The following is a 27,855-nucleotide window of genomic DNA, read 5'->3' on the forward strand; positions in this document are numbered from 1 at the left end:
TTAAATATGTAGCATATTTGAAATTTGTCATAAGCTTTGGCACTAAAAATAAGTGGTTGCTCAAGAGTGAGAGGATCTACTTCATTATTTGCTTTGTCACATGTTTATTAACATGTGGACATAATCAGGCCAGCACAGTCTCTTTCACACTATGCTTTCAACATTCATTTGTACTATTGAAGGATTATTTACACAAGAAAACTTACATCATCCAGTCAGACTTTTGCAGCTGGTGCTTTCCAGATGCATTAGACTACAGCTAGCTCCATGGGATGCAAGTCCTAACAAGATGAACATAGCTACGTATTAGATCCAGAACATTACAGGTAGTCCTCGACTTACAACTATTCATTCAGTGACCTTTCAAAGTTACAACAGTATTGAAAAAAGTGACTTATGACTGTTCTTCACATTTATGATCATTGCAGCCTCCCCATGGTCATGTGATCAAAATTCAGACCCTTGGAAACCGGCATGTACTTATGACAGCTGCAGTGTCCCAGGATCATATGATCACCTTTTGCAACCTTCTGACAAGCAATGTCAATGGGCAAGCCGGATTCACTTGACAGCTGTCTTACTAACTTAGCAACTGCAGTGATTCACTTAACAAATGTGGCAATACAGGTTGTAAAATGGAGCAAAACTCTCTTAACAAAGGTCTCCCAATTCTTGAGCTCAATTGTGGTCGTAAGTCAAGGACTACCTGTATTTTGTACGTCAGACTGACAGTACCTCTTTTGTATTGATAGTCAAGATCGAGTATTCAAAATATATCTGGATAAATAAAAACTGGATGCTGGACTGGAAAGTTGATCTATTCTCACATATGTATGTGAGATGTATATATGACATATCATCATCATCATTATCATCATCATCATCATCATCATCATCATCATTTTAGCCATTGTCTATCTACTACAGGATGAAGGCCTCTTCCGTATGTTTCCAACCTATACGATCCTGAGCTTTCTTTTGCCAATTGGCCCAGCAATACTATAATCATAATCATAATCATAATCATAATCATAATCATAATCATAATCATAATCATAATAATAATAATAATAATAATAATAATAATAATAATAATAATATAAAGTTGGAAGGCACCTTGGAGGTCATCTAGTCCAACCCCCTGCTCAGGCAGGAAACCCTATACCATTTCAGGCAAATGGCTGTCCAGTCTCTTCTTAAAAACCTCCAGTGTTGGAGCATTCACCACCTCTGGAGGCAGGTTGTTCCACTGGTTAATTGTTCTGTCAGGAAATTTCTCCTTAGTTCTAGGTTGCTTCTCTCCTTGACTAGTTTCCATCCGTTGCTTCTTGTCCTGCTTTCAGGTACTTTGGAGAATAGCTTGACTCCCTCTTCTTTGTGGCAGCCCCTGAGATATTGGAACACTGCTATCATGTCATCCCTCACCCTTCTCTTTGTTAAACTGCACATACCCAATTCCAGCAACCGTTCCCTTTATGTTTTAGCCTCCAGCCCCCTAATCATATTTGTTGCTCTTCTCTGTACCCTTACTTACTGATGTCATCGACCCACCTTCCTTTAGGTCTCTTTTGTGGATGCTTTTAGTCAAGTGGTATCCATTCTATGACTGCCTTGTTCCATCTGCTATCAGCTCTTCTTCTCGTGACCAGTCCATTTTCATTTCAATTCTTTTTACTCTCTTGATGATATCGTATACTTTTGTTTGTTCTCTAATCCATGTGCAGGTCTTTTTATCTTGTCTTGTGATGCCAAGCATGTATCTTTTCATGGCTGTTTGCACCGCTGGTAGCTTTTGTATCGATTGTGAAGTTAGTGTCCATGATTCACCAGCCTATGTTAGAGAACGTAGCACACACTGTTTGAAAATTTTTCTCTTTAGGCATATGGGAAGGTCGCTCTTGAAATTTACACTTAGCTTGCCAAATGCCTGCCAATCACGCTGTTCAATTTCCATTATTATATCACCTTCCATTGAGATCTGTTGGCCAAGGTATATGTAGTGGTCTAATGATATATACATAGTGATAGTCTTGAAAGAAAGAAAAAAAATGATCCAAAGCATTGAAAGAAAGAGTAACATGTTCAGGCAAATTGCACAGAATCTTCCTTTTCAAATGAATCTTCTTTACTCTATTGCAGAACTATCCTCTCAGACATTTTATTGCTGAGGAATGGATTATTCATATCATAAACAGTCACCCTGCAATAAAAAAAGAAGAGGAATTAAACTGGCATTTCACTTGGGGTTCCAGGTTGACTGGTTTGCCAACTTGTCTCCACCCTGATTACAGAATGATTGAACAATCCAGTGAGGTCATTAATGTACAGAACCAGCCTCCTATTCAAATGACCATTTGATATCTGTTCCTAGTTGTTTGTTTTAATGGATTGAGCTTCAACATTTACTCAGAATAGTTTATCTTGTTTCTGCTGGCTTTTGTGAAGACTGACAGTGACTCTCTCTCACCTTTCTAAACTAAGGGGGATATGGCAAAATATAACAGTTTTTTTCCCTTTGTCAATATCCAGACTACATACATTTGACTAACACCTGTAGGCATAACCCTAAAGATCCATTAATCTGGAAGTTTGCTAATGGCCTAAACCAGGGGTAAGCAACCTTGGCTCTTTTATGACTCATGGACGTCAGCTCCCAGAATTCCTGAGCCAGCCATGCTGAGGGGAAAGGGAGAGGTTTCCAAGCTGAGCCATCCTGGCTCAGGAATTCTGGGAGTTGAAGTCCACAAGTCATAAAAGAGCCAAGGTTGCCTACCCTTGGCCTAAACCATGTTCATGCTGCATACTAAATCCATGGTTTGCTTAACTGAATAAATCACAATTGGTTGGATTCACCCAGTACACTAAGCCATAAACAAGCAAATTGATTTTCCAAAACTGGAAGCTCATTTTTGAGAAAATAGCCTATATAGAACTCACTGTACCCTGAAACTGTTTATTACCAGCGGGCAATAGGAAAAAACAGAAAAACAACAACCATGACTAAATTTAAATACACAATAGTTTATCAAACCATTGTGACTATCCAGAACCTCTAATCATATCTTTCCCTACACATCAATACTTGGTTATGCCTGTCATTTCTCATGATGCCATCAGATCTTCTGAATTTGTCTGTTCCTGTATTTTCAGCAACAAAGTTGCCCTCATGCTCACTTCAAATCTTTGCTTCTGCTTTTCTACCGGGACATCACTTTGCATAAATCCAGATGATCTCTAGCTTCTCAATCTACACATTCACATTACACTTCACATGTTCACACCTACCTCTTCTATTCCTTAACTTGAAATCTTCTGGTTCACCCCTCTGCATCTCTGCCCCCTATTATAGGTTGCAAAAGCAAAATTCTCTCCACCCCAGTTGGTACTTTCTCACTCCATGTGGCCTCCATTTTCAGTCTGATTCTTAGCCTGCCTGGTCCAGGGACAAACTGATTGGTGTTCCTGGTCCTTGAATTGGAACCTATGGCTTTTCTTGGTCCCTCTTGCCTGCCATCTGCTCTTGTTTACTATTGACTGTTTGGTAGTCTAGCTTTTCAACCACCTGATCACTGCTCTTCCCAAGGCATTTGCCCAGGCTGAGGCTACTAAGATGGGGAAGAGATTTCCAGTCTCTTCTTCTTCCAACCATTTTTTCTACCTGGATTGTGAGCCACCTATTTTGTCAGTCAATAGCCATACATTTCTCTGCCATAACAGTTTAGCAATTAAACTTTTTCTTACTTCTGTCATCTTCTTACTTCTTCTATTTTTCTTTCTAGTTCCACCAACTGTCACCTTCTCATCTTTCCATCTTACCTATACCGATTCTGTTCAGTCTAATTCCATCACCTGTTTGTCTCTTTTAAAATCTTGTGATTCCACCAACTAAACAGACTGACCTTTGGTATTTCCCAAATTCTAGATAGCAGTAACATTCCAATTGCTATTTTTTCTTCAGTCCATTATTTAGACATCTGTAGTCATCTTCAGAGGGACGCGGTGGCTCAGTGGGTTAGGATGCTGAGCTTGTTGATCAGAGGGTCGGCAGTTTGGCGGGTCAAATCCCGAGTGCCGCGTAACAGAGTGAGCGCCTGTTACTCGTCCCAGCTTCTGCCAACCTAGCAGTTCGAAAGCACGTAAAAATGCAAGTAGAAAAATAGGGACCACTACGGTGGGAAGGTAACAGCGTTCCGTGCGCCTTTGATGTCTAGTCATGCCGGCCACATGACCACGGAGATGTCCTCGGACAAACGCTGGCTCTTCGGCTTTGAAACGGAGATGAGCACTGGCCTCTAGAGTTGGAAACGACTAGCACGCATGTGCGGGGGAACCTTTACCTTTACCTAGTCATCTTCAGTGGCCAATCAATAGTTTCCAGCTCAGTCCTTTGTTCTTTTGAGATTAGAGAGCTTGCTCCATGGATTGGATAACACAAATGGTTACTATTTTTGAGTGTTCCACATTTCCCCTTTATTCACCATTCATCCTTCTGGTGTCTCTGGGACCTAGGATGTTCAATGGTATTTGAACCGACATTTTTCTAGTTCATTGTTGTTTATTCAGTAAACCATGATTTATCAAGCCATGGCTTAGTGAAATTTATGAGTTCAGGCAATAGTCTTCATGCAATATGTTAAAACACAATGTAATTTTTCTGTGTGGTTTTGCTGTAAATTATGTGAAATCAGTCTTTATGGCTTATACACAGCTTAACATACTTTTTAAATACAGCCAGTTGTGATTCATTCCATTGGTCATCAATAAACAGTTGTGTGTACAAATGCCTGGTGCATGAAAAAATAATAATAAAAAATCAAACTTGGCAGCATCTCCAGGGTTGCTGAATGGAAACTGAAGGCTTGTGTAGCTTTTCTCCTGGTTTCAATTTCCTGATCTATATTATGTTATTGAAATTGTGGGAAATGCCTCAAGTAGTAGCATTTCTCATAGGACTCCTCCCTGTTTATTTTATTTTTGCCTATTCGAGATGTCTACATAATAAAAAAACAGAGTTATTTTTTAAAAAAGTGCTGCATGTGATACCGGCAGAAGCCCGTTAGAAATCTGGAAGCAATCATCAAGAAGAATCTCGGTAAAAACCCTCATGGGAAAGCAATTACAACCACAGAGCTAAGCAGAGAAATCTGGACATGTCCAAACATATCCCAACTGGTCTCATTAATGTACAATGTGAAATAGATAACTGATGTTAAATGAAGGCAACTCTCAGTATCAACATTAGGAACTAATGCTGTGGGCAGCATGGATGAAATCATAGCTTGCTCTCTCTCTCTCTTCCTTTATTCTACAGATATGGCCCTGATGAAGATAGCACAACAGTTAGGTGCAACATAGCTTTCTTCTCAGTGTAATATATCAACCTATTTTCACCTGTTTCAAATAGATTTTGCACATCACTTCACCTTTCATTACTGTAGTCTTTATAGTAGATATTCCTTCAACAAAGTAAGTGTAAATTACCACAGAGTTACCATTATCCACAGATGGGAAAAAAATCTTAGTGCAATAAATTAAAACCTAAGAGTGCAAAAATCATGATTAGATATGAAAAATCAGCATGAGGAGAGAATCCTTTTTTGTTCGCAGTTTGGTGACTGTCTGGTAGAGGAAATGGAGAGAACAAGATAGGATCTGGCATTTACAGACTCCACAACCACATCTCCCTGAAGAGATTATTCACCTGATGATGTATGATTTGGTGGTCTATGATCTGCTTTACATATCCTGACAATCCATGTTTTATTGAATAAACTATAGCTACCTGGATTCACACAAAATGCTGTGTCACAGATAAACAAGATTATGATTCAAGAGAAACTCATTAACAATTTTTATGGGGAACCTACACAAGGCAAAACATCTGCTGTAACCCTGGTAACATGATAGTTCTCTATCCCAACATATGTTCAACATCACACAATCCTGGATACTTAAGCTCCTACTGTCTTCTAGGTAACATAAATCAATCATTCCAATCTCTAATCCTCAAGATCTATTGGGATATATTTCCAGAATTCTGCATGAATTTGACATCTGTGAATTGTAATCCCTGATTTAACTGAAAGACAAGATTGCAGTGTCAGTGAAAGACTGAAATAATTTACCAGCTAAATCTTGTAAGGGCAGAGAGACTGAGCTTTAAATATTTTTGATGGATAGATGATAGGTAAAATTATGTAATTTCAGTTTCTAATAGTCATAAAAGATCTTCATGGAGTACAGCAGATTACAATGAATCTACAATTTTTGAAATAAAAATTCATAATGTAGAGTGTGCCTTTGTCCATTTTGGGTACGAGTTGTTTGGAATTTCCGTTTAATTTTTCCTTGCTAAATAAAATGAATGACATAATTACTGATGGTGAAATCAGTTCTAGTTTTCAGGAAGGCTGTCTTTTAAATCTTTCGTTTTCATCTTTTAAATCTTTCATTTTCATTTTTCTTATGATAAATGTATAAGAATTAAAATAGGCTGATCCTGATATAATATTGGTTGTTGTTTTTTTTTAAAAAAAAACCACTTGTTTAACCTGCTGCAAAGTTTTATATTTAATTACTCAGTATAATATAGTATAAATAGGACAGTTAAACCTTTTAACTGTATAAAGTATAAAAGAATAATTATTATTCATGTAGCACCACTCAGGTGTGTAGTGTTTTACAAAATACAGGTTTGACAGGCTCCTCCCCCAGAGATCAGCCTAAAAATAGACAGTAGGGAAACAACAGAAGAAGGGCAGACAAATAGAACTAGAAGTAGAAAAGAGAAGAATATGTTGTCATTCTAGATACACCTATCTTGGCTAGATAATATTAGAATCGTGTGAAACACATAACAGTTATTATTGACTGGGTTGTTCTCTGAACTTTCATATTCACTTGTAGAAATATGTAGACTGGTACCTGGAGGCTGATTATGTGACAAACTGCAGCTTGAGGTTAGAAGAGACAAAATGCTAAAGAAGATGAGATTTTTAATTGGAACTCTGTTGACTTTGTGGAAGCTACATGGATTGCTTTTCGAGGAATTCTTGCTTTATGTAGATTGTTTGCTTCCTATATGAAGGCGTGTAATAAAGAAAATCCTAACAAAAGTATTAAACTTCTCACATTCAAAGACAATCATGTCTTTGAATGTTTCCTGAAGATTCCCACAATACCCAACAATAACTTCCTTGAGGATTAAACAGATTAAGGAAGACCTGACTGCAAAAATCTGAATGACCATTAGACTACATTAGACTACAGCAAAGAGAGCTTTCTATATTACTACTATACCAAGCTGCAGTCATTCCAGATTACTGCAGCCCGGATTTGATAGGCCTACATTGGAGGCTAGACATATGGAATTTCAGCTGACCAAAGGTAATGCTATACATAAGCTATATTGCTCTCATTCAGTTGACATGAATAAAAAGGGATTTGGTACTGCCTGAAATAAGCAAAGCCTTTTATTATTGGGCAATGACCTCTCAACACATGGCAACAATAAAAGTGTGACAATATGCTCTAACTTCTTTGTTCTAGGTCACAAGAACAAAACCCCAAATCTGGCTGGCTGCTAGCTGTCTTACAGATAACAACAGTTCTTTTATACTCAGATTGAGTTCCCAGCAGGGAGGGAAAAGTGTAGGGAATACACAGATATTCTTCCCTTATGAACTCTTTTGTCACCCAGTCAGTAACTGGTTAGTGAACACCATTATGAATAATAATAAAAAAGAGCAATTGCTGTTTTCACCTATAAACTGAATGGGGTGGGTGGGGAAATGACATTTATGGCTTAAAAATTATAGAAGTCTTAGCTTTATAAACAGTGCTGGAGCCTATCCAATATAGTCAAATGAAAGGTCTATGCTGGGGAAACTCAAAGTTTGCAGAAGAACCAATACCCACAAAAAGAGAGAGGGGAATTCAAAGTATCTCAATGAGGCCAAACCTGCTTAGTGACCCTGACATGTGTCTTTCTGTCTTTTGGGAGTGGGAAATGAAAACCAAAATGAAAGAGAAATTGATAGGAAGTGGTTGGAAACCTGAATGGTAACATTTTGTTGCCAATTTCACTTGTGAAGCTAAAGCCTATTTTTTGTCCTGTTGGGCAAATTATGGCCCCAGGACTGTCTGTGGTCCCTGAGTTTCTTTAATGAAGGCTCTGGAGCAGGGATGTCCATAGGGTATAGTCAAACATGTCACAAGATAACAGCCACAACAGTGCAATTGAAGCTCTGCCAATTTTTTATGTGTATCATAATTGCCATCGTCACACATTTGACTGTATCCTGTGGACATCCCCTGCCTGTACTGCTGAAAAATAAGGGCCTTATTCTTACTATTTTAAGGCAGGAAATGTTGTGATTCAGGGTCAGCCTGTGGGTTCGGCAGTTGGGTCGGACGACTCAGAGGAGGAGGAGGGGGGTGTTGAAGACCTTGCTGAGGGGGTTGAAGATCTTGCTGATGAGAGCCCTCAGCCAGGCCCCTCCCACTTGGTCACCACGGAGACCCAGCTGTGTGAGCCTGACAGTGTGGATGAAGATGACCCACAGCTGGCCCTGTTCAAGGACACCCGATGCAGGAGGCAGTCAATTAGGAGTAAACAGAGGAAGGCAATGGGGCTCCTCGGAAGGAGGCACAGAGAAGCCATGTCCTGAACTCTATATAAGGGGAATGTGTGGGAGGGCTGGTTTGCTGAAGGCAACCGCTTGGATAGTTCATGTTTCTTAAAGCTCCTGTTTCTTGGTTTGTCTTGTTCCGTTTGTTTTTGTGGTAATAAATTTGGCAGGCGTAATTCCAGCCTCTTGCCTTCTTGTAAAAGGGGTTGTCCCTGCCTTTTCTGCAGGGCCGGTAGCAGGCTGGTACAGAACAGGAAACATCTTAAGAGTATAGTGCAGCTCCCACAAAAGCTTTACCAAGTTGAATGAAATCCCATACACTTATACCTCAAAAAAAACAACACAACCACTTATATATATAAAAAAACACCACACACTTTGCCTGTGACCTCAGTTTCACACCTAGCAGTGTTGAGTTCAGCCTACATCTAATCAAAGGTTGCCTGCCCCTCTTGTAAGCGAGAGAAATACTGATGCAGAGTCCTTCTGTACTCTCTCTCTCTCTGTGTCTCTGCTCTTCCAAGAACAATTTCACTCGCCTTTAATCTGGAGCAGAATTTCTTAGACCATTTATTTTTACTTTTTCATCTTTACATCTACAACCACCTGACAATGATTTCTTTGGCTGGCAGTATCAGAACATATTCAGAAACAGGTGCTTGTATAACTTGCTGTAGTAATTCACGCATTTACAAACTGGGAGACTAATCCAACATTAGCAAAACAGAACCCCTTTCAGACATTTCTGAGATACCTCCTAAAGACAACCTGCTCTTAAAAGAAGAAAGCATGAAAAAGGGAATTCTGGGTTCAGGTTTATCATACACCCTGTCCCCTTGGACCAGTCCCTGGTGACATTCACATGATTTACTGAATCACCTAATTACAAACCAGCCTGTCTGGTTAGTTTATGTTTTATGTGCTATGCAAAACTAATAACTTTCCAGCAGTTAGACTGAGGCTGTGGTTAGATGCCCTCACACATAGTGGCTGCCACATGTGCACGGTCAGTCCCAAAATAGTTATGAACTAGCAAACTATGTTCTCTGAATGTTTTTTACCTTGCCAGCGAGACCCTTGCGAAGTTGAAAGGCATTTTTGCAAGTAAGCATAATGCTATAAGCTATATGGTTGGCATTTTGATGCAATCTAGATCTAAGGAAAAATTTCCTGACAGTGAGAACAATTAATCAAAGGAATGGCTTGCCTCCAGAAGCTGTGGGTGTTCCATCACTGGATGTTTTAAAGAAAAGATTAGACAGCCATTTGTCTGGAATTGTATAGGATCTTCTGCTTGAGCAGGAGGTTGGACTAGAAGGTCCCTTTCCACTCTGTTATTCTGTATTGTGCTTTGTGGCATACAGTATTTGGCTCTATAGATTTAAATTTAACAAGTTTTTAACATGCCAAGTGGATCAGGAAGCGTGATAAAGTGTCTGGGACATATTTCTCCTTTTTAATATCTCTCTTGCCATCCCAGGGAGTTGACTAAGGCAAATACAGCCACTATTTCTCAAGCTAAACTATCAAGTAAAGTTAACATGAGAATAAATCAAAGTTGGCAGACTCATTTATAAGCGCTATTTTGTGTTCTTCAGAGAAATATAAATTAATGGGGAGTGCCTGCTGATTCCATGCTTATTATAGTAATAGGGTCCTGTAAGATCCTCTCTCTCCTTGCATTTATGCCCTCTTCCTCTTTGCCTTGTGCAATACAGAGAGAGGGGGGGTGGGGGTGGGAAGGAAAAGTGGCTTAGTTTAGGAATCATTGCTGTAGTGATAAAAGCTGCAGAGAAAATATGGGACATGTAGAAGAAATATGAGCAACACTGATCTGGTTCTTATCGTATGGCCTAGTTTTCGGTGTAGCATAAATTCCACATTTTGGAACACTCTGTTGTTAGCTCACGGCTATCAATGTAACAAGGCATGTGATCCTATTTAAAAAAGAAAACAGCTTCTGCTATTGTTCCACTTATAGGAGTTTCCCACTGTTTTGGCATCATTTGAAAACATATGGAAAAGAGGTGCTGTTTTTGTTTTTGTAATTCATAGTGAGCTGCTAACTCACAGTCACAACTGTTTCTGGCACGAAATTAATGCCTTCCCAGGCCCTCTACTCTATTTTTTTGTAAACATAATTTCTCTGCTCTGTTTAGCTGAGTGAGAGAGACTGGGTATAACAAGGGAATCTTTCACATGTGGCCCTTTGCCAGGGGGAGGTCTTACATCAGCCAAACTGGAGAAGTTGGTCACCAAATTGGGTCTGAGCTAAAGAAGAAGAAGAAGGAAAAAAAAACCAGTGCCTGGCACAAAGAAGAATGACATGTCACAAACATGACAAAACTCAAAATATATAATGGGAAGAAATGGGATAGATATAGTGAAATAAAAAGGCAATGATGGGAAGAAGCTGCTGCATCAGTTGAACAGCTGGTAAATATGCAGGCACACTTCCAGAAATAAAGGTAAGCCATCAGGGTTTGAGACTAAAATGGACAATGTGAAATTTGAGCAGGCCACGAACAAGGAGTATATATCGGAGGTGGCGACCCTTTGAGAGCTGTATGCAACGAAATGTCATTTTGATGTATGCCGATTGGTGTACATTCAAAGTGACAATAAAGTTATCATCATCATAAAGAAAATCAGGCTTGAATCAAATCTAGTTCTTTTTCAGTTGCAAAGGGTGAATGAAAGCACAACACAGTAAATACAGCTCATGTAGAACAATTGTGACCACCATATAGTACTGTATGTACTACACAGTACTCTTCTTCTCCTTTTCAAAATTATAGATGACAGGTTAACAATTTGGAAGTAGATTTAATAGTTTAACAGCTTGAAATTTTTGTTTGGCCTGTTTCGCAAAGGGTGGGAAAATAATATTGTTATATTATACTAATCAGCATTCAACTAGGGAGAACATTAGGCATATATGTGTTAGTTTTAGTTAGTTTTTTTAAGACACTTTTTTGTAAATGTCTTTTGTTGTATTTTTTTCTTTTGGTTTTTTTTAATGTTTGGGTGTTTTGTATTTTAACCTTTTTTGAATAAACTAAACATTTTGAAAAAGTACTCTTCTTCTGAATAAATGTTTATTGGTTCAGAAATAGTAAATATAGTTAGGATGCAGCCTCTTCAGTCTCTCATGCCCAAACATGTTCTTTGCTAAAATACAGCAATTTGAAATCAGCTTATTCAGTGAATGCCGGAAGAGGACATTTACCATTTTTTATGTAGAAGTGAATTTTCGAAACAACTGGCTGTTTACTTCACTTTTGTTTTGTATTGAAATACTACGAGTTCATGGAGCCTGCGTCTTTTAAAAATTCACTGATTTTCGATGAGTGATATATTCTGCTGCTACTCCCTCTTCCCATGCAGATTTTTTTTCTAAGAGATTTTATGCTGTCCCAACTGTAATTAGTTTTTGAAGATCATAATACAGTAAGCATTTATTATATCTGAGTAGGGAAACTATAACTCTCTCTACTGCTAAGCTTGCTCTCTCTACTGCTTGCTCTCTCTACTGCTAAGCTTGTAAGCCGCCCTGAGTCTTTGGAGAAGGGCGGGATATAAATGGAATTAAAATTAAATAAATAAATAAATAAATAAATAAATAAATAAATAAATAAATAAATAAATAAAAGTTGCTGAGTGACAACTCCCAGCATCCTGAACCATCACCATCAATGAGCCTTGGTGGAGCAGTGGGCTAATGCCTCCCTAAGTAACACCAGCTGCCTGCAATTAGTGCAGGTTCGCATCCCACCAGGCTCAAGGTTGACTCAGCCTTCCATCCTTCCCAGGTAGGTAAAATGAGGACCCAGATGGTTGGGGGCAATTAAGCTGACTTTGTAATAATGCCGCTGGGGTGTGGGTGAAAGCCCTAATAAGTAGGCATATACATAGAATGAAGGCTACTGCTAAGCTTGTAAGCCGCCCTGAGTCTTCGGAGAAGGGCGGGATATAAATGGAATTAAAATTAAATTAAATTAATTAAATCACAGCCACAGGTAAGCAATTCTGGTAGCTGACACTCAGCAATACCCAGGGTGCGACAACTTCCCTATATTTGTACGGCACTCAACACATATATTTATTTTTACTCATGTATTCAATTTCTATAGCTGCTAAACTCAACCATTTATAGTTTGGATTTTCTACATGAGGAGAATATTCCAGAGTTATAATTTTTTTCCTCCTATATAGTTGCAGTGAGGAAATCTTGTCTTTTCTAAATTCTTTTGGCCAGAGACAAGGTATTTAAAATATTGTCATATAACAGATATATGATGTTGATCCAGATCGATGATCCAGATATAGCAATAGCACTTATATATGCTGCTTCACAGTGCTTTTATAGCCCTCTCTAAGTGGTTTACAGAGTCAGCATATTGGCCCCAACAATCTGGGTCTTCATTTTACAGGCCTGGGAAGGATGGAGGCTGAGTCAACCTTGAGCCGGTGAGACTTGAACTGTCGAACTGCTGGCAGCCAGCAGTCAGCAGCAGTAGCCTGCAGTACTACATTCTAACTACCATCCATCTCATTATCAAGTGACTATGGGTGGCATTTATTTTAATTTAATGTTGGTTTAATGGCTATGGGAACTGAAATGCAATACATTTGGAGAACACCAGAGCGTGGGGAAGGCTTATTCTGATCATTCATTTAGCCACGATGGTGCAGTAGTGGTGCAGTGGTTAGAATGCAGTATTGCTGGCTGACTCTACTCTAATCTTGACAAGGGTCAAGGTTAACTCAACCTCCCATCCTTCCGAGGTTAGTAAAACGAGGAACCAGATTGTTGGGGGCAATATGTTGACTCTGTAAACTGCTTAGAGGGGGCTGTAAAGCACTGTGAAGCCATATACAAGTCTAAGTGCTATTGCTATTCATTTTATTTATTTGAAAAATTTATATTGCTGCCTACTTACTCCCAGATGACTCAAGATGGCTTACAGAAAATAAAAACACAATAAAAAAGAAATAAAATAATAAAAAATAACCCTTCACCCCCATCCCACGACAACACACATACCAGCCATTTAACAGGCTCCATCCCGCTTTGGGTTCCCCAGGCCCACTGGCAGTATCACGTCTTCAGGGCCTTCCAAAAAAGTGTCAGGATGGGGGCTAGTCTAATTTCTGGAGGGATGAGGTTGCAGAGGGAGGAAGCTGCCACGGAGATGGCTCATCTTCTGGGCCCTGCCAGATGTATCTCCTTAGGGGACAGGACCTGCAACATTCCTTGCCTCCTCACTCTAGTGGGTGTGGTGGATGTGACCGGCAAGAGATGGTTCCTGGGTTCAAGTCCCTGATCCCAAGTCATGAAGGGCTTTAAAGGTGACACATTGATTTGCACTTGGAAGCAAAATGGCAACCAATGCAGCTCCCGCAGATGTGATACATGTGCACAAGTCTGCATTTACAGTGAAAAGCTGAAGTTAATCCTCAGGTAAATAAAACATGAGAATAATGGTAATAATTTTGAGATAATTTTATCAAAACAGTATTTTAATTTAAACAAATCATGAAGATTTTCAGCTCCGTATTTTGCTTTAAAAGGCTCCGCTCACATACCAAGGCCTTCTTCACATCACTTCTTAGGATCCGAACTTAAAGAGACCTAATAATCTTACTGTTCCAAAATGAATGGGGGGAAAAATAAACAGGTTCAGGTAATTTTGATTTTCCAAATACAGATTGTGAATGTAAGTAATATCTTTTTCAGTGCACAGGCTCTTAACAATTAGTTCAGAGATTGTATATATTGGAAACCATAATAGTTTATTAAATCCTTGCAGAAACTGAGTACACTCTAAAAAGACATCAGGCCACTGACTTCAGATGAGTGGAAAAGGGCCACAAATTGTTAGTTATTTCTGTATTAGAGGGAAGGGAGCGATACTGCTGTGTTTCCACGAAAATAAGACCACCCAGAAAATAAGCCCTAGCCTGATATTGTTTTGGGGTGCTAATATAAACCCCACCCCAAAAATAAGCCCGGGGGGGTGGGCATGGTCAGCACAGGAGGCGGCGAGCTGGCAGTAGCCACAGCCAGCGCAGCGCAGGTAAATCCAAGCATGGATAGACAGGGAGGGGAGGCAGGCGATTTGGACGTCCTGTGCGGCACCTGAGTCAGGCAACTGCGCAGCACATCCAGGTTGCCTGCCTCCCCCCCCATGCCTCTGCCTCCACCTGCTGCTGCTGCAACTGTGCCAGCTTCCTGCAAGCCAGGCAGCTGCAGCATGTCGGAATCACCTGCCTTTCCCCTCCTCCCGTCTCTGCCTCCCCTCTCAGACTTACCTGCAGTGTGCCAAGGGGCCAGTGGGCTGCTCTGGATACCATTGGCCAATGTGGGCTCTTCACCTCTTGTGCGTGTGCCGAGGTTGGGCACCAGGCCAGGATGATCACCCTGATACCATGTTTTCCCGAAAATAAGCCCTAATGCATATTTTTGGTGCAAAAAAATTAAAAAAAGGCCGTCTTATTTTTGGGGAAACACAATAGTGCAGGGATGTCCAACCTTGACAACTTTAAGACATCTGAATTTCAACTCGCAGAATTCTCTGGCCAGCTTAAATATAATTTTAGTACTTTTAGTATTTTTAAACAATTTTAAGACACATGAACATATATACAAAATGCTGACAATTAGGATCAACTTTATCAATATGTTGTTAGTTGTGAAGTCGTGTCCCACCCATCGCGACCCCATGGACAACATTTCTCCAGGCCTTCATGTCCTCTACCATCTTCTGGAGTCCAATTAAGCTCACGCCTATTGCCCTCAATCTTTCCCAGCATTAGGCTCTTCTCCAGTGAGTCCTTCCTTCTCATTAGGTGGCCAAAGTATTTAAGTTTCAACTTCAGGATCTGGCCTTCTAAAGAGCACTCAGGGTTGATCTCCTCTAGGACTGACCGGTTTGATCGCCTTGCAGTCCAAGGGACTCGCAGGAGTCGTCTCCAGCACCATAGTTCAAAGGCCTCAATTCTTTGGCGCTCAGCCTTTCTTATGGTCCAACATTCACAGCCATACATTACAACTGGGAAAACCATGGCCTTGACTATACGTACTTTTGTTGGCAGGGTGATATCTCTGCTTTTTAGTGTGCTGTCTAGATTTGCCATGGCTTTCCTCCCGAGGAGCAAGCGTCTTTTAATTTCTTGGCTGCAGTCCCCATCTGCGGTGATCTTGGAGTCCAGGAAAATAAAATCTGTCACTACCTCCATTTCTTCCCCATCTATTTGCCAGGAATTGAGAGGGCCGTATGCCATGACTTTGGTTTTCTTAATGCTGAGTTTCAATTTATCAATATAAGCAATAACAAATTTGTTTGCAAAATCAGAAAACTGATATTCTGAAATTTTGTGAGGCCCCATGGATTGTGAGCCCTTAGAATGTAGGTTGCTTAGTTTTTTCCTAAATCCAGCACTGCCTTCAGGACTAAGCTATCCTCACTGTCTGTTTTTTCCTGCATTTTGAGAAGGGGTGGGTTTCTGAATGAGGATTACTTTTCTGAATGTGGTATCTTGCCAAGCAGAAATTTGACCTGCAGGATGCATGTGATTCCTTTGCTGTAGTTCTACTTGTCAAACAGTACACATGAAGACAGTCTGAATCAGCTTTGCAAACTGCACTTTTGGGCGATGCTCACAGGGAATTGTACTGTAGTCCTGTAGAAGAGGAAGGCACTAGACCTAGGGTAGGCAACCTCGGCTCTTTTATGACTCATGGACTTCAACTCCCAGAATTCCTGAGTCAGCTATGCTGCCTCAGGAATTCTGGGAGTTGAAGTCCATGAGTCATAAAAGAGCCGAGGTTGCTGTGGAAGGCTATTCTCCTTATTCATCCTTGAAATAAATTTGGTCATAATTTCCTCTCTCAGGCTGTTTGAATCAGCTGTGAATATTGTTGATAGGGAACAGAAAGCCTGAAAGGCCCCATCGAATCACAGAGCTACTTGAATTTAAAATTAGTCGGAGGCCGTACTTCTCTGTGAGACTGAAATGAACCCTGGACGAGTTCATTGAGCTACCTCTCACGTCTCGTGTGGACGAGTCCGATTCCTTCCCAGGGCCACTGCGTGAGAGCGCGAACGATGCGAACGAAGCAAGCTAGCTCACTTAGCAAGGCGGACCTTCGGAAATTCCTAGGAGGGAGAAAAGCGGCGAAACTCCGCCTCTTGACGAGGCGGGCTTCTGCGGGCTTTATGTAGTCTTGCAGAAGCGGCGGAGCTCAGAATTGCGGACCAGAGGGCGCTTTTCCTTGAGCGGCTAAGGGAGGTGAGCGTTGCGTCTAACCTACATTTTCCCCGTCTGTCTGTCTGTCTGTCTGTCTGTAGGGAGGGTGCTGGGCTATCATCAGTGTTGCATGGGCGGGTTGTTCGGATGCATTTATGAATAGATGGTCCCGTTTTATAGGAATATCCAAGTTCTATTTATCTCCCTACCTGGACTGGGAGAGCTGTTTATGCAATTCCAGACGCGTGCAGGTACTGCCAGGGTTTTGTTTTTTGTTTTTTTTTGTGTGTGTGGGAGGGGGCACGTTTCGGGCTGGGATTATGTTCCTTTCTTTTGGAATTTGCTACTTTTTCCCTTCTGGATTAAGAGACTCTCGATGGAGCATCACGGCCTCTTACGATGGGCTGCTTATCCAATCCCCTGGTTATAGTTTTGGAATATGAAACGGAACGTCGTCTGGCGAGGGAAGGAAGATCGGCGGACCGAGGGAACCTGAATCGAGTAGCTGTAGTGATTCTCTGCCTTCCCCGCCCTTTTGATCCCGGTTTTATTAGATTCTGCATTCCCGTAGAGACGGTCTCGTCCTTCCACCTGTTCTTTCCACCACCTCTCGCTACTCGTTAGGTGGATGGTGGGGTTGCTTTTCGCATTTTTCCTCCTTGCTCCCAGGAGGAGATAATCGCCAAATGAGATTAGTCTCGTTTGGAAGTGAGAGCGTCAGCTGGAGGCTTCTTAACCCCAAGTTCTTCAGCCTCTCTGATGAGCTATCGCCGAATGTGGTCGATTTGCCCTCAGATTCCCGAAAGGCTAATTTTAAGACGGCGGTACGGAGGAGAAACGGGGTTGCGATGTTCGTGCCTTTAGGTACAATTTATTCGTTCTCTCTCTCTCTCTCTCTCTCTCTCTCTCTCTCTCTCTCTCTCTCTCTCTCTCTCTCTCTCTCTCTCTCTCTCTCTCTCTCTCTCTCTCTCTCTCTCTCTCTCTCTCTCTCTCTGTCTCTGTCTCTGTCTCTCTCTTTTACACACAGCAAAATTAAAACGTCGCAGCAAAAGGAGAAGTAGCAGGTTTGGTCTGATAATCGGAGGGAGGGAGGCGGCGAAACAGGAGATGAAGGCTTCTGCCAGGAAGACTTTCTCTTTCCCGGAGGGCGAAACTGATTTGTGCGCTCTTCGGAGAACCGGGTGCGTGCGTGTCTAATAGGGTAGCGGTGATGCCCGCAGCCGTCGCCGAGTCCTGCAAGAGGAGCTTGAAGAGCTCCTTTCTCCCGCCTTACCAAAAGGGGTGCTCTTGGGTAGCTGCACTCCAGTTTTGCCTAGGAAAGGAGTCTGTCAGGGCATGCCCTGGCGTGGAGGCGGCGGCGGCGGCTGCCGCTTGCGAGAGGGTGGGGAGAGTCAGGCGGCGGCCGTGAGTGATTCAGTGACAGTCACTCTCTGGGGCTGATGTAAGAGACGTATAAAGGCCCAGCCCTGTCAGTTTTTGGGGGACGTTTGGAAAACGCCTCGTTCGATAGGGATATATAACCGCCTTCCTGGCGAGTGAGACAGCCTCCCCCTCCCCCCCCCCCGGGCGCCCTTCCTAAGGTCTCCTCGGCTTCTGTGAGCAGAAATAGCCCGTGTCACTGGGAGGGGTGGGCCATGGAGACGCACGAGTTCTTCCGACTCTCCGCCCAGCCCCGCCGATGTTCTTGTGTCTCAGTTGGGAACTCCTTGTTCCCAAACGGAGTTTTATTTTTGTTCTTGCTCTGTTTGGAGAATCGGCCCGCTTACGCTGTTGGGGTTGTTTTTTTTTTTGGTGTTTTTTTTTTTTTGTGAAGAGTCGCGCGCAAACTCGGGCACGCGCCGGAGGCGGTGGCAGGAAAGCGGCTAGCCCAGGGGTCTTCAAACTTGGCCCTTTTATGACTTGTGGACTTCAACTCCCAGAATTCCTCAGCCAGCAAAGCTGGCTGAGGAATTCTGGGAGTTGAAGTCCACAAGTCATAAAAGGGCCAAGTTTGAAGACCCCTGGGCTAGACGGAGGCTGGTTTTTTGTTTACTGGTCCGAATTTTTATTACTTCGCGTCTTCCAGCAGCTGTGGCATCCTCGTCTTCCTTTGCCTTCCTCCCCCTACTAAAGGAGGGGACGGGCGGGCGGGGTGCGTGAGGTGAGGAAAGAAGCACCCCAAGACCAGCTTGAAGGAGACCCGAGGCTTTAAACCCCAAAGAGACCAGTTCGTGTGCGCTGGCTCGCGCCCTGGCGTTTTTCTCATTCCTTTGCTGCTCTTAAACACAAAGGCGGCGGTGGTGGGTCGGGCGAAGTTCAGAACCGTAAAAAGCCCCCCAAGCTGAGGGGGGCAATATGCGTGGGAAGGAAAGAGAGGCGGAGCCGTAGTAAATTCGGCGCACGTTTCCCATTTCCTGGCAGCAATCCTGTCGGGTCTGTGTGGCAAGGGCGATTTCGCAACTTCCAACGCGGCACGTGACGCGGCTTTGCCGTGGTACCAGATGACGTAATCCCTCGGGCGAGCTCCGGGAGCGTCTCGCACGGCTTCCCCCGAGGGCCGAAGTTGGAAGGGTCTGTTGAGAGAAAACAAGCCGACGAGACGGGCGATTTCCAGCCTGGAAATAAAGCAGGCAATCGCGCGGCCGAAACTTTGGCAGCCGCCGGACGACTCGCTAAACTGCGGGGAGGGGAGGGGAGGGAGGGGGAGGGGGAGGGAGGGAGGATAGCTACTGTTTCAACAATGGTGACCTAAATTTTGATTGGCTGGCGCTTGCAAAGACCGACTAAAATTCAAGCTCGCAGGGTAAACAAGAGCCTAAATTTGTGCTGCGATTGAGACGGCAACGTATGCTGTATTTCATTTTCTTCCGCCAGTAGGCGCTATTATCTGTTAAACCTTACAAAGGATCCCTCTCCCCTTATATAGAGGTGGCAAATGATTTTCTGATAACTTAAGAGCAGCCAAAGTTAACGCTTGCAGGAGAGTATGGGAGTCGTCATCCAACGTTTCTGGAAAGCATTGGTGGAAGTTAGCAGTAAAGATTCCAGAGCAATCCCTTTCGATAGGTACTGAGCTAGTTGGACTACTAGTAGCCAAGTGCGTGTGAAAGCCCTAACAAGCAGGCATGTACATAGAATGAAGGCTACTGCTAAGCTTGTAAGCCGCCCTGAGTCTTTGGAGAAGGGCGGGATATAAATGGAATTAAAAAAAAAGTGAAATATGAGTTTTGGCAGTTGCGTGACAGGCAGTAAGGCTGGATTCACGGTGCAAATTGTAATGCGGTTGCCTTTGTGGTTTTAGCATGCTATGTGAATTCCACCGTTATGGTCTGTAACCACAGTTAATGGCTTGAGGTATGATGGGAACCAAACCATTGTCGTGGAACTACGGGTGAAAATTCATAGGGAATGACAATGTGTGAACAAATCCAAAGAACAATTGTGTGTGCTGTGTTTGCACTTAGTTATTACTGAATCAGTAAATAGATGGGTTCGAGGGACACATTACACTATAACCCATTGTGGCTGGGATCATGAAGGCACAAACAAGTCTCTTTTCTCAAAAGAGAAACCATCCAAAAACTTGCCCAGTGTTGTTTTGGTTATATATTGAAAGCATATGATGGTATAATATATTTTAATGATACCTTCCCCGCCCCCACACTTTGATCTACACGTATTTGTGATCTGGAATCCATATATGTGCTATGTGGATTGCCCTTAACTCAGTTGAGATGCAAGCACTGTTGTAAGACAGATGTTGTTACAGTTGATTGTGCCCTCACTCTTTTTGAAGCATGTCAATAGTCCACAAGCTTGTCTGTCTTCTAGGCCAATGTTTCTCAACTTCAACAATTTTAAAATGTTTGGACTTCAACTTTCAGAATTCCACAGCCATACACACTTGCCATTTCATTGGAATCTGGTTCCAGTGAAAGAATAAGAATAAAGAAACTCAGTTCAGAGTTAATATTTATGGGGTAAATGGCTGAGAACTGCAAATATCTATCTGCTAAGCGTCCTGTTTTAGTGACTTGAAGTGGTGAGTTAAAAACTGATCAAGCTGGGTCCTGTCCTTCGCAGTTACAAACCTGCCTGGACTTGCCCTGATGTGACTAAAGCTCTGAGTGATGTCATGTGGCATAGCTGTGTGTAATGGGTATGTGAAGGCTGCTACTATTTTTAATCTCTCTGCCTCTTCTTTAGCAACATCAGCATGCAGAGCAATGCAGATGTGAGGACTATTTGGGGAAGCACTGACCAAACATAACAGAGACATGGGCATCGTAGTTCAGTTGTGGTTTTGACCCAGAGCTTCTGTGTGGAAAGATGTACTGTATATATATTCAAATAAAGGTGGCAAGTCAAAGAGTAAAATGGGTCTTCAATTTATACACTAGCCAGAAGTCATGCTTGGAGATTCTCTAGTAATCTGCTCTTCATTAATGGAATTCATAACTGAAAAAATGGCATCAATGCAGGATGGCCTTATTGGATGGATACAGAATATAAGTCTTAGTTGCTTGCCTTGTGATGAGCCTTGTGAATGGAGGGGAGGTAATGAGAAGATACCAAACTGTAGCTCTTTATTTATCAAATACACTGAAGTAATTAATGCAAACTCCATTATGGCCAGAAGAATTGTAACATATACAGAAATTGGATGATCCGTGTTGCATAACCACAGACTTGGACTTTGGCGTTGTTAATGTTAAAAAGATATGGATGGAGAAGTACTATTCCGCTAATAGTTAGGAACTTTATTGTGTTGTACTGCATTTCATGCTATGATGATGCTATGACAAATGTAGAATGGATATGTTAAATTATATCTTTTATACATCTTTTCTATTTTTTAAATATGGGGAGTCAGAGGTTATTATTCCACACTAATCCAGTCCAAAGAGGAAGATAAAAATGGCAAGATGGCAGACACAGGATCACAATGCAGTCCTTTATATGCTTATATTGTGCCCCTGTTTCTGTTGTCTCACCCTATTTGATTACACACACGCACACACAGAGAGAGAGAGAGAGAGAGAGAGATTTGCTGCTGTTCTAATCTCTATTTTAACAGTACTTCAGAATATGAGTGGGTGAAATAATTGAGTCCTGTATGAAGTGCCTTTTAGAGAGAATAAATACAAAAAAAATCAGCAGAAATTCTGAAACAAAACATTAGGCCTATCTGAATGGTGAGGATGTATAAACAGTAGATATCTCACAATGGAAATTTCCACTTTCATAGGCTATCTGCAAACTCTGCATGGTGCAAAATGCTGTATCTTAAATGTAGGGCTTTCTTTTGCATAGCACCTGCCTTTGTTGGTGCCCAGTGACACTGTTCTAGTAAGAAAAAGGTTACATGAGACAACAATGTTAACATTTGGGTTGTGCAAATGCTTTAATTCTCCTTGGACTAGAAGCATTTCATTACTTATAACTATTGGGCAATACTTTTCTGTGTTCAGAACTGTTTAAATAGGAAGAACAATACTGGCATGTATAGGGCAAAGAGCATCTACTTGGGAGCTGGTAATAGTTACTCCAAAGAAACTTTTAATTCTTCAAATATTCCCTGACATGCTTCTTTCTCAGGGTGAACTCTTGGTAAACTATGTCCCTGAAAATCTCATAAGTACAATTCTATATGGTTCAGTTCTATTAGAGATACGGTTTGTATCCAGATTATGAAAGTGTCCCACTCATCCAAACTTGTTTTCCGACTAAGGTTTCTAATGACATTTTATTATGAGCTCTGTCACACTTAGCTGGTGTCACTAGATACAATGATGCTCAGTATTATCTCTTTTGAGACATATTGCAGTTCTTTAATAAATTAGATCAGGCATGTCAAACTCGCGACGTCACGTGATGTTGCGCGACGTATCGGACCTTTTTCCCATTGCCGAAAATGGGATGGGCGTGGTTTCTCCGTGATGCTCCGGCCCGCAGGCTGGCAGTTTGACACCCCTGAATTAGATTAAATCATGCTATTTTTGTCAAATTCCAGTAATTTGAATCAAAATGATTAATGTTACCCTGATAGGCTTTTCAAGGAAATTTATTTACTGGTTTTTTTTAAAATTTCTACTGGCTTGGAGGTAAAAAGTGACCTCTCCTTTTTAAGAAATGTTCCTTATCTTTCTCCCAGTAGGAAACATGCCTCTTTCTGAGAGTAAAATCCTTCAACCTTCCTGCAGTAGGAAACTATGCAGAAATCTCTTTGGACCAGTTGATCATGAACAGCTCCAGAAGGACTTTCAGTCCTTGATGAAGGTCCAGCTGGAAGAAGCCCAGCGAAAGTGGAACTTTGACTTTGAAACAGAAACCCCTCTGGAAGGCAATTACAAATGGGAAAAGGTCTCTCATCTAAATATGCTGCCATCTCCGGATCTCTTGGGCCATACAAAGGAGAACAGCTGTACAGGGGAAAAGAGCCGGAGTTCATCAGCACTCTTCAAGAGGCACACAAAGACAGAGAGACAAGTGCAAATGGGCCTTGAAGCTTGTAAGGCTGAGTCCCCCAGATGTTTGAAAAGAAAGCAGACAAGCATCAAAGGTAAGAATGGGGCAGCTCTATTGGTTCTTTGTATTAAGTTATATAGAAGTTGTTAATATCCAGAAGTGGAACTGAAATGAAATTTTATAAAACCCAAATCCCTTTTTTAAAAAAAAACCCCTCACAATTTGAGTTCAAAAGCTTAAGGTTTAAAGTTGGGCATTTGTGCCTTGACTTAACTTATGGAAGATACTTAATGGCCACAGATTTTGTTCAGGATAGTGTGGTATGTCTCTGTGTGTGTGCGTGCGTGTATAATCTTTAACAAATTTAGTGTTCATCATTGGGAACTGTGCAAGTAAATTCATTTTTAATTGGAGACATAGCAAATATGTGTGTAAAGACACCCTATTGAAGCAATTTATCTATTTGGTTTAAAAATACGTAAGATTATAGATGGAGTATTTATTCTGCCTAGTCATATTTATCAGGTTGCATGTCTTCTATTGACAACAGAAAAGGAAAAGGAAACAAAAGCTGGCATTTAGTGATAAAATCATTATTTCTGATGTATTTCCTGAGCATATGCCCTAATACACCAACAAACACTGCAGTATTAAGGTTTATCAAAACTATGACAGTTCTGGAGATGCAAGGCCTTGTTGGCTGATGTTTGTACTAAAATCTGTGAGCAGACTTATTGACATGCTTGAATCCCATTTGGTCACTTGTTCTTATCCCTTTTAGTAAAAAACGTTAATTTGTTTTTCTCATCTTTTCTAGACTTTTATGGTTCAAAGCGAAGAACTATCCCTTATAAGTCAAAGCCATGATAACAACACTGCAAGCAAAATACATCCATGTAGTCTGTTGGCTGAAGATCTTGATCTGTCTTTATTATTATTTGCTGGAATGACCTACTTGGGTACCCCACCCAGTGAACTCATGCAGGATGGCTATTTTGAAGGACCAGCTAATCAGCATTATAATTCCTTCTCTGAAGATCCAGAGATCTGTTATTTTATGTAAACTGTTTTAGTGGACTAGTATAACACTTCAGAAGGATATAGTGTTTTTTTAAATCATTGGTAGCACTGGAGCCTTATGTGCAATGAAATATTGTAAAATCTTATCTTTAAATATACCATATATAAGTTGCAGCACGAGGGATCATATCTAAAGGGCCAAGTATGTAGGGGCCAGTTTGATGGACACAAGAAAGGGCCAACATAAGTTCTGCTAGCTGCAGAGATGTGTTTTATGTGTCACCTACTTTCCATCTTTTATGGGCCTCAGGAAAAGCTTGATATGTTTTCACTATATGCGGGTGCCGATCTAGGAATCAATAGAAGTATAGGATAATATCTTAGACTTGTGATCTTCCTACATCTTTTTACTCCATTATATTTAAACAAGTATTGTGAGGGAAAAGAAAGGATTGGGGTTTTTTCAGGCTGGTAAGGGATTTTCTTAAAGATGAAGAATCTATGGTTATGGTGGGTGCAAATGTACATCAAACCATAGCACTTACTGCTGTGAAGAGGGTAGGGTTGGAAATATTGTAAACATTGTAGCCTTTATCAGTTTTTTTTCTGGGTAATTTATATGTTCTTTTGTTATATAACTGTACAGAAATATATGATATAACTGCCTCTCTATAATATAAAAGACAGAAGATGCAACACATAATATTAGTGTGAGAGACAGGTATAATCATAAAACTGAGCATATTTCACTACTGTCTTACTTGCTCCTTCCATACAATATGTTCTTTGCCAGGATAATTAGCTATTGAATCTGCAGATTGTTCAGTTTGTAATTATGTAGCATTGTAGTGATTAGTGAGGGGAAATGGTGTGTGCTAGCAAGGGTGGATGTAGTATAATCTTTGACTTTCCGTTGCCTTATTTCACTGTTACAGCAAATTTGTGATAGAAGCTGATATAAGGACTTGGCCCAGACTTGCTTTCTGTAATTCCTATAGACTTTATGTAAGAGGCATTGCCAAACTGGTAATTGTATCACTTAAATTAGTATGAGATAATCTAATTTACAGATTACTTCTTGCTTGGAATTTGGGGCTATTATAAATACTTGCTGTTGCACTTTCATATCAAATATCCAAATCTTAATCCTGGGTACAGTATACTATTATAATCAAAAGTGCAGGCCTTATTATAATCTTTATTGCCATCTTGTAATAGGTTAGGGACAAGGGTCCCTTTTCAAAATTTTGTTACAATAGTGTAACATTTTGTTTTTTTTTTTTAGGAAATTGCTTCTTTTATCGGGTCATCTGTAGTTTTAACCATGAAAGAAAAGCTTCTTGATTGAATTTGGAGATTCATGTTGGTTCGTGCCATCTGCACAAGGGCCAATCTATCAGAAAAACAGCTTCAGGCACTTTTTATATAATAAATTTCCTTAGGGTCTTCTGAATTTTTTTGTTAGAATTTCTATAGACACATTTGGCCACTTTGACAGTTGCACTTTTACATTCAGGATTATGCTGGGATTATTGAGCATTAATCCAGTTGTGAATATAATGCTGCTGAACTGACTAAGTCTGAGAGTAAAATAAAGCCACTTCATAATGGAACAACACTTTGCCTGATGTGAATTTCTTGCGTGCTTCATCAGAATTGAGCATATGGATGCTTTGTCCAGGGATGACATTTGATGGGCCTTTAAAAATAGTAGTAGTTTTATAGGGTAAAGGACTTTACAAAAGAAGATCATTACAGGGTAAAAATTCAGTGGAACAACCCACTGAATTACAGACCAGCCAATCTTCTTTTAACCTGACATTTCAGTGAATAAATCATGATTCAGTTAACCATGGATAAGTGCGGTATGCAAACAGCCATTGTATCAAGCATAGCCTCTTCCATTGTTATATTTTAATAGATTAGTATGGTTTGCTTAATTGTGTTTTATTGAATAAGTCACCATTATCTGAATTTACATAAATACACTGAACCATTAATTACAGTGGCTGAGATACCTACATTAAGCCAAAACAATCAGTTATAATTAGCACATTGTGTGAACCTAGGAAAAAGTGATATTGGGGAAAGTATAAGAAATTGGACTACAGTTGATTGCTTCCTATACAAGTAGTCTTAAGAGAGAGAGAGAGAGAGAGAGAGAGAGAGAGAGAGAGAGAGAGAGAGAGAGAGAGAGAGAGAGAGAGAGAGAGAGAGAGATATTTCCTTATCTTTCATGGCATTATCTAGAAACACTTAGCAAATCCTGCTTCGAAAAAGTTAATGCACAATGTGTTCTTGATAAGACAGTCTAGGGATTACAGAATAAAATACAAAAGTCCATAGTTACAATATTTGAAGAGCTTTTCTCACATAAACTATGAATTAAGTTAAAAAACCAGGACCTTGGGTCTGTAATTATGTTGATCCTTTAGAATGATCAACTCAATACAGCTGAATTTTGAATTTTGTAGGATGTTATTAGGGTGCAATTCCATTTTATAGCTTCTATGCAGACCAACTTTTTGATTGTGACATCTTGTGCCTAAACCTTAACTTCACATGAGATAAGCAATGCACACACTGGTTCAAAGGAATCATTGCTTGTTAAAATGTCCCTTTAAACAACAGCTAATCAATGTGCATTTACAATCAACAATGTGACAGAAAGGGAAGCAGGTTATTACACAGCTATTATTAGGAAGAAAGCAATTAACCTGAACAAAAAAAAATGTTCTTGGCTGCCATCTCAGACTAGCTTTGATTCAGACAAACTCCTCCAACATAGAAATTCATGACTGCACCTTTGCATAAATACTTTATGTTCCATATTGTATATTTTTATATTATACAATATTGAAATATTAATATATTTCTACCTCCGTCACAGTTACATAAACTAAGACTGACATGAATTTGTGATAAGCTGTTGCTATCCTTTATTTGCTCGGAAATATGTCCTGTGTAGAGTTGAAAGGAATTTCATTTTCAGCTTCTGTCTTACATTTAGTACAACAAATTCTAACTGTATAACAAATTTCTAATCTTGCATTAAATTGGGAAGCAAACCCAATTCTCCAAAAGGTCTGTTGAGAAATACAATATATGCCAGTAGTATGAATGGTCCCTAAGAATCTTAGGAATGTCCTCAGGGAATGCTAAAAGTTATCAAATGCAAAATTTAATGTAAGATTACATACATACATAAAATAATGAGAATTCCAATGCTATTTAATCTGAATTAAATGCAAAAGATTTAAAATCAGTTTTAGATGTTCTCCTGGGTTCAGTCCCACTGCTTTATGAAATGTAGTCTCCAGCATGCCCTTAAAGCTGTGTTTTTCAACATTAACAACTTTAAGATGTGGATTTCAACTCCCAGAATTCCCCAGCATGAGAAACACTGCCTTAAAGCCAATGGTGCCCATATCTAAAAAAAATAAAAAGGGGACAGTGCTTTTCTAACTAAACCAGAGGTGGGTTGAGCAAGAATGAAAATGACAAA

At 40.6% G+C, this 27,855-nt stretch overlaps 1 protein-coding gene across 6 annotated transcripts; it reads left to right on the forward strand.

Annotated features, from left to right (window-relative positions):
* The first annotated feature begins 16,862 nt into the window (after positions 1-16,862).
* Positions 16,863-25,992, forward strand: CDKN1A (cyclin dependent kinase inhibitor 1A). 6 transcript variants are annotated; one of them, XM_083357496.1, is made up of 3 exons: positions 16,863-16,925; positions 23,017-23,424; positions 24,148-25,991. In XM_083357496.1, the coding sequence occupies exons 2-3, from the start codon at positions 23,025-23,027 to the stop codon at positions 24,195-24,197; spliced, it is 450 nt and encodes a 149-aa protein (XP_083213622.1). In that variant the 5' UTR covers positions 16,863-16,925; positions 23,017-23,024; the 3' UTR covers positions 24,198-25,991. The 6 variants fall into 6 exon arrangements, with proteins under 6 accessions (XP_083213622.1, XP_083213621.1, XP_083213625.1 ...); XM_083357495.1 differs by having other exon boundaries at positions 16,889-16,925; positions 23,020-23,424; positions 24,148-25,987; XM_083357499.1 differs by lacking the exon at positions 16,863-16,925 and adding an exon at positions 17,936-17,947 and having other exon boundaries at positions 24,148-25,992.
* The last annotated feature ends 1,863 nt before the right edge of the window (positions 25,993-27,855 follow it).

This window comes from Vipera ursinii, assembly GCF_947247035.1.
Source record: "Vipera ursinii genome assembly, chromosome: 3".
Classification (NCBI taxonomy): domain Eukaryota; kingdom Metazoa; phylum Chordata; class Lepidosauria; order Squamata; family Viperidae; genus Vipera; species Vipera ursinii.

What these genes read in the sequence shown, in the direction of transcription:
- CDKN1A (XM_083357494.1), top strand. Translation starts at nt 22,995, where the DNA reads ATGTTCCTTATCTTTCTCCCAGTAGGAAACATGCCTCTTTCTGAGAGT. An exon ending in AAAGCAGACAAGCATCAAAG is followed by an intron (nt 23,425 to 24,147) that starts GTAAGAATGGGG and finishes CATCTTTTCTAG; the next exon opens with ACTTTTATGGTTCAAAGCGA.